At 47.6% G+C, this 13,489-nt stretch overlaps 1 protein-coding gene across 2 annotated transcripts in view; it reads left to right on the top strand.

The window, feature by feature from the left end:
- LOC307181794 (uncharacterized protein) overlaps nt 1–13,489 on the top strand; it is a 97,014-nt gene that overhangs the window by 31,737 nt on the left and 51,788 nt on the right. The window contains exon 3 of one of the 2 annotated variants that reach the window (XM_079912634.1): nt 6,077–6,288. The exons of the other annotated variant lie outside the window; for it this stretch is intronic. Coding sequence (XP_079768760.1) covers nt 6,077–6,149 — 73 coding nt within the window. The 3' untranslated portion in view covers nt 6,150–6,288. Of the gene's footprint in view, nt 1–6,076; nt 6,289–13,489 lie in introns of those variants that run through there. 2 annotated transcript variants of the gene reach the window in all.

Below are 13,489 nucleotides of genomic sequence, written 5' to 3'. Positions count from 1 at the left end.
GTCATTACTCCTCCAAGGGCAGTTACTGTCTCTAACAGCAAAGATTAGTTTTGCCTGTTGTTGTACATAAATGGAATTACACTCTTTTGTGTCTGGCTTTTTTACTCAGTGTTATGCGATGCATCCAAATTGTTGCATACAGTCGTAGATTGCTCATTATAATTGTCCTGTTTGTGAAATTCCACAATTTATTATCCATTCTATGAGTGATGGGCATTTGGATGGTTTCCAGTTTTTGACTATAACAAAAAGTCCAGCTATGAACATGTAAAGATAAATTTTATGATATGTATATCTAAAGATTAATAATCGAATATGGGAGTTACTTTCCACAGCTTGACTTTCAAACGTGGAAAAGAGGAAACAGAAGATTGTAATAATTGAAATCTCTGTTCCCCAAAGCTAATCTGAATCACTTCTACAAATGAACAGCACAAAGGGACTCCCATTGGAACCATTCATTCCTGCATATTCACCAACTGCCTACCATGTGCGATGCTGTTGGGGGAGAGCCTGGTCCTATTCTCCAGGAGTTTTCCACGTAGCATCAAGTAAGGGGACTGGGCAAAGATCCACGGGGCTGGGATCAGAGTAGAACTCTGTAAGAGCCAAAGAGATACCTTAATAAAGTGAGTCTGGAGAGATCAAGGAGGGCTTCCTGGAGGGTGGATCTTGGATAATAGACATAATCAGACACTCAGAGTTGGGGATAGAGTAAAAAGAAAAAAAGGATGTTTCAGGAGGAGGAAATAGGAGGAGAAAAGTAACAGAAATTGGCATTATTTATAGGTAACCCACCTCATAAAAAATGATTTGAGAGACTTCCCTGGTGGTCCAGTGGTTAGTATCCTGTGCTTCCACTGCAGGCGACACAGGTTTGATCCCTGGTCGGGGAACTAGGATCCCACATGCCTCTCAGCATGGCAAAAAAAAAAAAAAAAAAAAAAAGATTTGAAGAATCTCAGAGGTGGGAAGAACGTATCTTCATTCCAGAGCTTCCTGCACCGACATCCCTATTGTTAAAGAGGATGGCAACTTTTTTCTGCAGTAGAAATCCTTCACTTCAGACACAGACTTCTTTTGAACCAAAGCTTATTTTATTAAAGATTAGTAGGTCTGCATTGGAGATTTGATTTAAGTTAAAAGATGCCAAGCTCATTCATTCATCCACTGAACATCAATTGTGTGTGTAAGTCACTGTCCCGCAACCACTGAGGGTTCATGTGAATGAGGGATGTCCTGAGACAAACCAGTTCCCAGTGATCTTACTGCAGCCCACATAGAGTGGTATGAAATGGTTAAGCAGCAAATTCCTGGGAAAGCTTGCCACAGGAAGCTTGGTAAAGTTGATGATATCTGCACGGTGGGGGAGACATTTTTAAGTTGTTCTCAGCCTGGAAATAGTTCCCTTCACCAAAAAAAAAACAACCAGATGTTGTAAAAGTTCCCTCATGGCCACAGTGATGATCAGAGATGCAGACTGCTGGGTGGAGAAAGAGTTTATGGGCAAGAAGTGCATGGTCCAAAGATGTAACACTGATAGAGCCATGCAGGGGGCATTTTGTATTATATGTGCCAGAGCTCATAGCATGAGCACAGGTCTGTGTAGTAGCCAGTAGGAACAGGTCTACTCAGAGCTATATGAATGGTGTTGATGAAGATGTGCTTACCGTGTAAACTCTGAGTAACGGTGGGTAAGAGAGAGAGAGCCCATCCCTATTGATTTGAAAACAATGAACAGCAAGAAAGGAGACCTTCCCATACAATCCGTGTTGAATATGGCATGGCATAGGACCCAGAAAGGGTCCTGTGGGTGAGGTAAATCCAAGACAATGACAGAAGAAGAAGATGCTTCAAATAGCATGTAAGAGAGTTTTCTTTCTCACATATGGCTGAGGGCCTCCGTGGTGCAGAAGTGGATGCGAACAACAGAACCCCTGATGTTGTAGGGTATTTGCATTACAGCAACACCTACACACATATATGGTTAATTATTCTGGAAGCTGAATCTGGCACATTTTACAAGATGAACTCCATTCTTGGTAGTAGGAGGTACCTGGATGAGACCAGCCCAATAGATAAAAAAGACCAAGTGCAGTAATTCATCCTGCCTTTAAAGTCCTGAAAAAGAACCTTCTTAGCAGATTTCTGGACAAGGTGGACTCCACCCACAGACCAGAGACCGTTGTGTAGATTGGAGTGTCTGCAAGGGCTGCCCTGGTCTGACAGTGAGCGCCCCACGATGCAGCAACAAAGAAAACCCACAAGTGTTCTCTCCCAGGGATGTGTTCTAGTCCTGCCAAGGACCAGCTCTCAAAACACGACAAGTCTGTGGAAAGTCACTCTGCTGGCAGTGGGTCTGCATGGACAGTGAACTTGGCCACCAAGAAGGAAAAGTCCACCCTCCTCATGCATGGAAAAGCACGTTCTCTCCCTCTTACCTGGGGGTCTTCGAAGCTACCTACAGAGTCCCACCTTGCCCAAGTCTTCCTGTAGGTGCAGGAAGGGTGACCCATCAGACACACCCTTTGCTTGGAGCTCCTGTGGAAGGAATGTTTTCTCTCGGGCAACTGAAAAACCTCCTTGTCATCAGCATGGTTGAACACACAGGCCCTTGTGGGAGTGTGAGGGAGTTCAACCCCTCATCTTACAGTTAGAGAAGCTGAAGGACAGCTTAAGACTTAGACAAAAACCCACACCGTTAGACGCCACGTTCCCAGCGGGTTTCCCCCATCCGTACCCTAGGCAAGACAGCTCGGATTAGTCTCTTTGTACAATGGCCTGCATCATACAGATGGGGAGCTGGGGGCAGAGAGGCTGTGGCCTGTCCAGGTCCCATCGCGGGTCAGGGTTGTACGTGGGCAGAAACACCCCTGGTTCCGGACTCCTTTTCTAGGCTGCTTCCATTAGCACTGCCACTTTCCCGTGGCTAGCACAGCACCCCCCGCCCCAAACTTAAACGAAAATCCTTCCAAGTGCTTGTCGTCAAATCTAAAAATAAAAGTAGAGTGGCGGGCTTCCCTGGTGGCGCAGTGGTTGAGAGTCCGCCTGCCGATGCAGGGGACACGGGTTCGTACCCCGGTCCGCGAAGATCCCACATGCCGCGGAGTGGCTGTGCCCGTGAGCCATGGCCGCTGAGCCTGCGCTTCTGGAGCCTGTGCTCCACAACGGGAGAGGCCACAACAGAGAGAGGCCCGCGTACCGCAAAAAAAAAAAAAAAAAAAAAAAAGTAGAGTGGCAAAGAGTCTGACCCTCCAGAAAAGGTGCATCCATGTTGCTGAGGCCAGTCTACCTGAGGTCAGGTGCTGGCAGCCATGGCTATTTCCAAGAGAGGGCAACTTGTCGGGCAAAGTGGGCAGGTATGTCCACTCAGTCCAATGACAATGGCTGCAGACTTTAGAAATGGGATATTGGAATACTCAGAGGGTTTAATCTTCTCTCCGGCAGCCTTTTCTCTTGGTATTTCCTGAGGACAGTGTGGGGCCTGCAGCGACTAGCTTTGGGTCTGACTAAGCGTCTTCTCTGGAGAGGGGCAAGCTGCGACGAGGGCCTCATTCCTGGATGGGTGTAAGACCGGGGGAGGGGCAGAGCGAGGTCTGAGAGCCCAGGCTCTCGGCCTGGGGCCTGGATGTCCTTCAAACAGGGGAGAACCGGAAGGCATGTGGTCGTACATTTGCAAATGCATGAACTCAGCTGCAAGATACGGATAGGCTTCAGGAACAAGAACAAATCCAGAATTCTCCCCAGTAAAGATAAGGAGTTTTCCTCTGGGAATATGTTCTTTCACAGTTGTGAAATACCAGGTATAGGAGGACCCCTACCTGCTGTAACATATGGGTGCTACAAAAGCATTTTATCTGAACCTTGACCTTGGGTCCTCTGTGCAAGGTTGTGGCAGTTTACAAAATTTCTATTGTTTGTGTATAGTGAGATATTTATTAACCTGTAAGAGCCCAAAATAAAAATGCCGTTTTCACTACTCTACAGTGATAGAGACCAGAACAGTGGGGACCTTCATGGGTGGGCCATCGACAGGGAAGGGTACAAGGGAGCCTTCTGGGGAGTTGGGAATGTTCTAAACCTTGGTCTGGGTGGTGGCTGCGTGAGTATGTACATGTATAAAAATTTAAAAGTCATCAAAGGTGTCCACTTAAGATTTGAAGCTATTTGTGCATTTTTCTATGTAAGTCATGCCTCAATAAAAAAAGAAAAATGAAAAATTTAAATGCTGTTTTCATTGCTTTGATAAACTAGTCGTTTGGGAAGGATGCTTTCATTTCCAAACCTAAAACGTAAGTGACGTATATTTCAAGCCATCTCTGGGCTCTCACTGTCATACCTTTTGTGCCCAAGCTCTTTCCTCATAAAACATGACCAACTTTTAAGGGTCAGAGATGATTTTTCTCTATCTGTCATTCTTGCCTATGGCACATGTCATTCGTAATGTGGCACAGAGGCCCTGATGAAATTGGAAAAGCATGTGGAGATAAAAATCATTCTGGGATGAATCCAGACACTTCCTGCCACTCTCCAGATGTCACAGGGCTGAAAGCCACCCTCCCGGGGGAAGTGATTCAGCCAGCCTCAGCCAGATGTGTAGGAAGCCGCCCCGGACCCACATGCTAACACTGTCCTGATTGTGCGGAGCATATGCTTTCAGTCAAGAGTGAAAAATGCAGGCAGGGGCACATGCCAGGAGTCTTTCAAGCATGGCCCACCAGTCAGCCTACAGCGCGATGCACTGATCCGTCCAGTCAGCAGATGTGTGTCACCACGACGCAGGCTGAGGCTGGTTAAATGGTAACAGAGCTCAGTGACCTAATGCACACACTCAGCCCTTCCTGAGAACCTCGCGCCGTGGTTGTCATGCTGTGGGATGCGTGTCAGCTTGATTCCGAGGCTGCCTGCCTGGAACATCTGCACCTGAACAGCGCAGAGTGGCAGAAACGCCCTTTCCTGCACCTAGCAGTGTGTCAGAGACCTTGCCCAGTGGACAAGCAGCCCTCTGTTGCCCAAGTGCAGAGCTTTAGCTCCGAGTCACTTTGAATAATGTTGAATGCGACTGCAAGGCAGTCTGTTTTGGGAAAACTGTCTAGTCCCCGGGTTCTCTCTCCGGGTCTGGCTTTCCTGGGGCCCAGGGTGCCTGTAGGAGCCCCTCCCCACCAGCAAGCCTTCAAGGCTGCCACCTGCCCGTCCCCTCTGTAGAATGCCCTGAGTGTGGAATTTGCCCACATTTCCCAAAGTCTCTGAGACAGACTTTCAAGAGCCCTTCCTGGTCTGTAAAGAGGGGTAAATGTGCCTGCATACTCGCTCACAGCCAAACGTGCACACGTCTATGGGTTTGAGAGGAAACAGGCCCCCACATACAGTGTCATTCAGGGGGAGACAGACTCGAGACAAGGACAGAGACCCCCCCCCCCCAGACGAAGCCAAAAGACCTCATCAGGAAGCCCATGGGTGGCTAATAGCAGCAAATATTGTTCTGAGACAGAAGTCATGGTATGTAGTTCTCCTGGGCGAATATAGTTGGGCAGAAATAGAAATATTTCTCAACAGTTGTTCCCACCAATTGCTCAGAAACAGGCCTTGGAGAGCTGTGCCCCCCACCCCAGACCCACGCTTTTACCTGCATACCTCCCAGCCTCTGTGGAACTCACTGATGCCGCGTGAGGACTCTGTTCCCCGGCCGTTGATAGAGCCTGTAGGCAGGCTGTCATTTTGGGCAGAGTCACACGTGTGTTCTCTTTCCACCCAGACACCAGGAAAGCCAAAACGACTTCAATCATCACTTCAACTCATCCAAAAAAAGAACAAAAAGGCTATTGCCTTTTTGTCCACACAAAGATCTTCCTTTTAATTTTATGTATTTATTTTTTTTGTCCGCAGCACGCGGCATGCAGGATTTTAGTTCCCCGAACAGGGATCAAACCCACACCCCCTGCAGTGGAAGCGCGGAGTCAACTTACTGGACTGCCTGGGAATTTTTAAATCACAGCTCTGGTTGTTTTAAAGCCGATCGTCAGAATGGCAAGACCAGAGGAACGTCCTCAGCCACGACGTATCTCTTTCCCTTTAGGTGTCGGCAGTACATTGCTGAGACTGTGCGAACAGATCCATCTGCTAGTCACCATTTACGTACCAAGCTCTAAAAGCTGTTGCTCAAACATGGGCTGGGGGCTTCCCTGGTGGCACAGTGGTTAAGAATCCCTCTGCCAGTGCAGGGGACACGGGGTCTAGCCCTGGTCCAGGAAGATCCCACATGCCGTGGAGCAACTAAGCCTGCGAGCCACAACTACTGAGCCCACGTGCCGCAACTACTGAAGCCTGAACGCCTAGAACCTGTGCTCCGCAACAAGAGAAGCCACCGCAATGAGAAGCCCGCGCACCACAACAAAGAGTAGCCCCGCCTGCCACAACTAGAGAAAGCCCGTGCAGCAACAAAGACCCAACACAGCCAAAAATAAAAATAAGTTAAAAAAATAGGGCTTCCCTGGTGGCGCAGTGGTTGAGAATCCGCCTGCCGATGCAGGGGACACGGGTTCGTGCCCCGGTCCGGGAAGATCCCACGTGCCGCGGAGCGGCTGGGCCCGTGAGCCATGGCCACTGAGCCTGCACGTCCAGAGCCTGTGCTCCGCAACGGGAGAGGCCACAGCAGTGAGAGGCCCGCGTACCGCAAAAAATAAATAAATAAATAAATTTATTAAAAAAAGAAAGGTCTGAACCTTACAGTTGTGGGGTGGATCCCCCACCCTCACAGAGAGAATCCTCAGGGAAAAGCAGTGGTCCCGATAATACGTACCTGTGGCTCATCACCACCATCAACAGTCACTTACTTGGCTTTAGAATTTGTTTTTGTGCTTATGTTGGAACATGGGTCTGCCTGAGGCTGTGGGAATTCACAGAATTTTAGATAAGCTAAATGTTCTTCCCCTTAAAGACCTGACTCAGGCAGAACCGGAGGTGGTTTAGTCTCCTCTTCTCCCTCCCTGCTCAGAACAGGCATCCTTCCTGGGGAACAGTCCTTCCTGGGGTGGCCCAGGAGTCTTTGGCTGCCATTGTGTCAAAGGAGGTGGCTGGCCTTGGGGAAGGCTACACTGTCCTGCCACTTGCCTCTGTGCTGTGAAATTGCTTCCTGCCTCCTGCCTCTGACACCTGGTCTCCTAAAAAGCTCCTTACTTAGCAGCATGGATTTTGAGGGCCACTAAGAGGGCAAAAAGGGGTGCCTGCCATTTTACCTAAGTGTTTATTTTGTAATTGTACCTTGCGTATTTTTGCTTATTTGGTGAAAACTGTTGAGATGGTTCATTGTCTTCAGGGAAAAGGACTAGAGAGGTGAATATAAGGTAGGAAATTAGAGAAGAGAGTCAATATAGTACCCGAGAAAGAATGCCATCACTAGAATGTAAGTGTCCCAAGGGCAGGGGCTTTGTCTGTTTTGTTTCTCCAGGATCTAAAATATAAAATAGCATTTGGTACATCAGGGATAGTCAACAAATATTTGCTGAATGAGTGACGTGAAACAGTCTGTTAAAAAGGCCTTCCTGGAACTTCCCTGGTGGCGCAGTGGTTAAGAATCTGCCTGCCAATGCAGGGAACACGGGTTCGAGCCCTGGTCCGGGAAGATCCCACATGCCGCAGAGCAACTAAGCCCATGCGCCACAACTACTGACCTGCGCTCTAGAGCCCGTGTGCCACAACTACTGAGCCCACGTGCTACAACTGCTGAGCCCATGTGCCACAACTACTGAAGCTCACGTGCCTAGAGCCCATGCTCCACAACAAGAGAAGCCACTGCAATGAGAAGCCTGCACACCACAATGAAGAGTAGCCCCCGCTCGTCGCAATTAGAGAAAGCCTGCGCCCAGCAACGAAGACCCAACACAGCCAAAAATAAATAAATTAGTTAAAAAAAAGAGAGTATTAAAAAAAAAGGCCTTCTCCTCTCTAGAAATTCTGGGATGTTGTTTTCTTAAATATAACAAACGGGCACCCCTCCCCCCCAATCAAAATCTAGAAACACCCCCAAACAAAAAAAAAAACATCATTAACTCTTGATTTTGAGAGGAAAGAGTAAAGAAGGTCTACTTGGGTTTATTTGTTCATTCAACATACATTTCTTACACCCCTGTCCTGTGCCAAGTGCTGGGCCCGGAACCTGTGGGACTTAAGCTGATGAAAGAGCGCACCCCACCCTCGAGGAACTCCCTGGCCAATGGCGGCCAGATGAGGGCCCTGATCATTGCTGCACAATGTTAGGAGTGTTCTCTAGCCCTGGAGAGGGGCTCCAGGAGCCAGGGAGGGAGTGACTAACTTCTGACTTTGCCTGGGGGCCTTCAGGAAGGCTGGGACTTGAAGCCTTAACAGGAGTTCACATGCCTGGCAAGGGGTAGAGAGAGGGAAAGAATCCAAATTCTCATCTTGGACCACGGTTCCATCAGATTACACACTTACCAGAGTTGTTGACAAGGAGCCAAACGGACAAGCAAAAGTTGGCTCTTCTTTCCTTTTCTCTTTTCTCCTGGGAGAGATGCTAATGAACAACGGTGGCCAAAAGGCAGGTGAGAGTAAGGAAGAAACTGGATAATGGGCCAACTGGATAGCCAGCCCTTTCTGAATCATGCAGCCTGGGCCATATTTGATGTCAGTGATGCAGATCAAGACCTGATTACCACATAGCTTCTCCATCAGGCTGGACCCTCAGAGGACAGAGGTCCTCACTATGACGTCGACCTGGTTTCCCACTTTGCAGAGAGCCAGCCTCTGGGGGCTGCTTAATCAGGACAAGTTGATAACATGATACACAGGGATTCTTGAGGCAAAGAGTAACTGCTCTTAAGAGAGTGGGTGCTGCTAAAAACCTGTTGCCCGTTAATTGCTGTGGAGTGGAATATGCCAAGGTATCTTAATTCAAATCTTACCTCACCGTCCTAGGGACCTTTTGTTGCTGTAAGTAAGGATGGTCCTTGGTTTCAAGAAGAAAATTAAAGGCTGCTCCTGAGATGAGCACAGTCATTTGGATGAAAGAAAACACATGGTTGCATTTAGAAATCAGATCTCAACAAGACGGGGCACCACCTCCTGCCCAGAGAGGAACGAGCCACAGGATGCAAAACTGGAATTGATGTGAGAATACTTTGCCCTTATTATACTACCTCTAGCAGGCGATCTTGACACACATTTCAGGCGCTAATTAGTGCTTGCATCTATTGCCATGAGTGCACATTGCATGTGCCCATTTTCCTGATGGGAAGACTGACCAGGAGGAGATAGGTAGAAAAGATGTGCTGGGAGGAAAAGACGTGGTGCCATGTCTGCTTAACTATGTTTGCTCAGGGAGAACTGTACCTTGTTCCTTTTGCGCGAGGGTGTTGTTTCCTGCTGAGCTCACGGTCTCTGCCTGGCAGGGTTTGGGTCCATAATCCACCCCTGATTTTGGAATAAAAATGGCCAAGGCCTACATTGGAAGCTAATCGTTTATCAGATCACTGCTTCTGAAGAGCAGGGTGGTGGTTAAGGGCATGCTCTCCGGAGTCAGCCTTCTTGGGTTTAAACTCAGGCTGTGGCACTCACCAGCTGTGTGACCTTGGCAGGTTCCTTGAGTAAGAAATTGTGCCTCAGGCTCCTCAGCTGTAACATGGCCTTGATAATAATTCTTTGCTCGTAAGATCATCATGAGAATTAACTGGTTATTTGTAAAGCTTTTGAAACAATACCTGGTCCACGAAAGAGTTAAGCATTAGGTTGATCCACGTGAAATTACCAACACATGAGTGCTCTTGACCTACAAAAAGCAGCAGTTTCATGTGGCTCATTCAGATTTAATTATAAAAAGGTTTTAATTTAAGTATTATTATTTTTTTTAAAAAAATATTTATTTATTTATTTGGTTGCGTCAGGTCTCAGTTGCGGCACGCGGGATCTTTGTTGTGGCGCACCGGCTTCTCTCTAGTTGTGGAGTGCGGGCTCCAGAGTGCTCCGGCTTAGTTGCCCCGCGGCGCGTGGGATCTTAGTTCCCTGACTAGGGATCAAACCCGCCTCCCCTGCGTTGGAAGGCAGATTCTTAACCACTGGACCACCAGGGAAGTCCCTTAAATATTATTTATAAAATTATATTTATAATAATTTCATATTTTTATTATTGCATTAGTTATTGTCACTTAGTTTATAACTTTATTATTATATTTATAATATTGGTTTGTAATATGCCTGTTTTTCATTCACTCTTTCAAATATATTTTGAGAGCAATGTGCAAATTCTCTTTAAAAAAAAAAAATTTCACAGGATGGTGTGATTATCATGTGCCTGAATTGGTGACCAAAGCCTACAGCTAAGAAACAAAGGGATCAAGGAGCCTGCATTCTGGGGTTGGGGAACTGTGGCATAGGGATGCTGGGGAAACCACCTCTGCAGAAAGTGTGGGCATCACCCTACCAGCCCCAGCCTCTCAACACTGGCTAGAAGAGGAGGCCTGGAGGAGGACAGACTTAGCCTGTCAGGGGAGTGGAAAGGGCTATTTCTCTCTTTGAAGCCAAGGGAGGGATGCCTCAGGGGAAACCCTTGTCAAATTGGTGGGATGTGGGTTTGATGGAGTCCTGGCTCAGTCAGGAACCAATGAGCCCTTGACACAGCCTGATACAGCAGTGCCCAGGTGTGGGAGAGGGCCCGTGGGGTGAGCTGCATGGTGGGGGCTATGGGTAGAGAGGGGAAAGGACTTACCTCCCCACTCCTTGGCCTCTGGCCTTGGAGTTTCAGTCCCAGGTGGAACATAAAATCGATTCTGCACAGGTCCATGGGTTTAATAGTTGGGGGCTGAGGGTAGGTGAGTTTGGGAGCCAGTGACCACTCCTGAATGGGACATCAGAAGTATGTCACAGGATGCTGTGAACTGGGGCAGGAATATACACGCCAAGAGTCTAAAGGGATCATCAATGGCTCTGGGAGGTGCCCGGGAGGGAGCCCTCCTTTGCAGGCCTATTGAATGCACTACCTGCCAGCATCAAGCCCATGTGTAGTGTATTACTGCTGTGTAGGAAAGAAGGTCTCCCTGGCTGGGGCAAGTGGGACAATAGCTATCTTTTACTTATTCCTCCAGGCCCCAATGTTGGTCTCATTTTGGAAAGATGGAGAGGGAAGGCTGATGAGAGAGACCACAGAACTCAGACAAAGCCACAGATCTAGCCTTGCCTGGAGAAGAGAAGGGGAGGGTCTTTGAGTTGGGTATAATAATAGCAAAACTTACACACTTTGTGTGCCTGGCACTCTTCTAGGGCTTTGATTTCATTTAACTGTGGCAACAATCCTATGAGGTAGGTACTATCATTATTCCCATTTTACAGATGAGGAAAATGGGGGCACAGAGAGGTTTAGTTACTTGCCCAAAGTTCCCAGCTAGTAATTGTAGAGTTGGGATTACAACCAAGGCAGCTGGATCCAGAATCCGTCATCTTTCATTGAACAAAACTAAATCTTATGAAATGAAACAAGACTGTTTTCAAAGCAACAATAACAGAAAAATGGATGAACAAAAAGTAGCCAAGACGTTATATTGGAACCAGAATGAAATATCATCAAGGGTGCTATTATCCAATAGGAAAAGAGGGTTTGACAGACCATGACTAATAATGGCAAGTTTTCAATAAATAAATCAATCTTGTTCATTCACCCCAGTGCACTGAGATTCCTTGATAAACTGCTTTCCCACAGCCTTCTTTGTTCCTTCATGCAAGTCTGTGAGGCAGGCACTAATATTATTCTAATTATACAGATAAGGAAACCAGAGGTTCAGAGAGGTTAAACAAGGTGCCCAAGGTTACCCAGCTGCAAGGTGGGTGTTTGAAAGTAGTTCTTACTGGCTTTAGAACCTGAGCTTGGAATGCCTTTGGTTCTGTGGAGCTGGCCACAGGAAGCTGACATTCCACATGAAACTGACACGGACTTTTACTATGTTTTTGGTCTAGTTATATGGAGAAGCCACGGTATAGAACTATGTTGTGAGGGAGAAAGGTGCGAAGACCCATGAGACAGAGATGCACATCTGACCTTTTGAGTGGGTGGAGGAAAGAGGGACTCAAAGTCACACCTCTTCAAAGTAATTAGAAATGACAAGGACTAGGGACTTCCCTGGTGGTCCAGTGGGTAAGACTCCACGCTTCCACTGCAGGGGGCCTGGGTTTGATCTCTGGTCAGGGAACTAAGATCCCACATGCCACATGGCGCGGCCAATAAAATAAAATAAATTAAATAAAAAAAAAAGAAATGACAAGGACTAAGGGCATTACGAACACAATGTAAAAGACGATAGCAGGGATGGCTGCCATACTGAGCCCTTTCACAGCACCAGGTATAAAGGGAGCTCCATATCCTTAGCGGAGCTAAGCTTCAAGGTAACCTGAAGGGAGGGGTGGTATCAACTCCATTTTGTGGATGAAAACTCAAGGCTCAGAGATATTAAGTGACTTACCCAAGGACACACAGCGTATAAAGAGAAAAGCACAGATTAAAACCAGGTCTGTCTGATTTCAAGTCTAAACCGTTTCTTCCAGCATATGATTTCTTCCAAGCACCACTTCTTCCCTCATTTTTTTTTTGCGGTACACGGGCCTCTCACTGTTGTGGCCTCTCCCGTTGCGGAGCACAGGCTCTGGACGCACAGGCTCAGCGGCCATGGCTCACGGGCCCATACGCTCCGCGGCATGTGGGATCTTCCTGGACTGGGGCACGAACCCGTGTCCCTTGCATCGGCAGGCGGACTCTCAACCACTGAGCCACCAGGGAAGCCCTCTTCCCTCATTTGATTCTTGTGGGGATCAGAGGCAGAGGAGACACTGTTATTCCCACTTTACAGACAGAATAGCACGTGCAAAGGCTCTGCCCAGACTTCTCTCTAGAGCTCAGACCTGCATACGCAATATGACCTCCTGGACATCTCCACTCAGATATCCCACAGGTGCCTTACAACCACCATATCCAAAACCAAAGGCGTCATCTCATCTTCCTTCCCAACTATTCTCATTCTTCCATTGACTCATTGATTTAGTCAACAAATATTTCCCAGGGTCTGGGGATAAATAGTGAACATCTCAGTAGCTAGTGATACTCTCTTCCTAGTTGCCTACGCCAGAAACCTGGAAATATTCTTGCATTCTCTCAACTCTCCACTGCCAATCATTCACCAAGTTCTGTTTCTTCTACTAGATATCTCTACAATCCATCCATGTATCTCAAGCCTTCATCATCTCTTGCTTAGAATATTGCATCAGCCTCTGGGTGTCTCCCAGTTCCATTCCCCTCCTCCTCCCCCTCCCCCTCCTCCCGTTGCTCTGTCACAGCAACTCTCACTGCCAGGATTTCACATATTCTGCCCCCTCTGGCAGAACACCCTTCTGACTTCTTTCACCAGGCTGATGCCTATGCATTCTTCAGGTCTCAATTGAAATGTCTCGTCCTCAGGGTGTCTTCATCTACCCTGTGGATTAGGCACTTTTTTCT

The sequence above is a fragment of the Stenella coeruleoalba genome, assembly GCF_951394435.1.
Source record: "Stenella coeruleoalba genome assembly, chromosome: 2".
In the NCBI taxonomy this organism is placed as follows: Eukaryota; Metazoa; Chordata; class Mammalia; order Artiodactyla; family Delphinidae; genus Stenella; species Stenella coeruleoalba.
The sequence above is the reverse complement of the archived record's forward strand: the minus strand, read 5'-3'. Positions and strand labels throughout refer to the sequence as shown.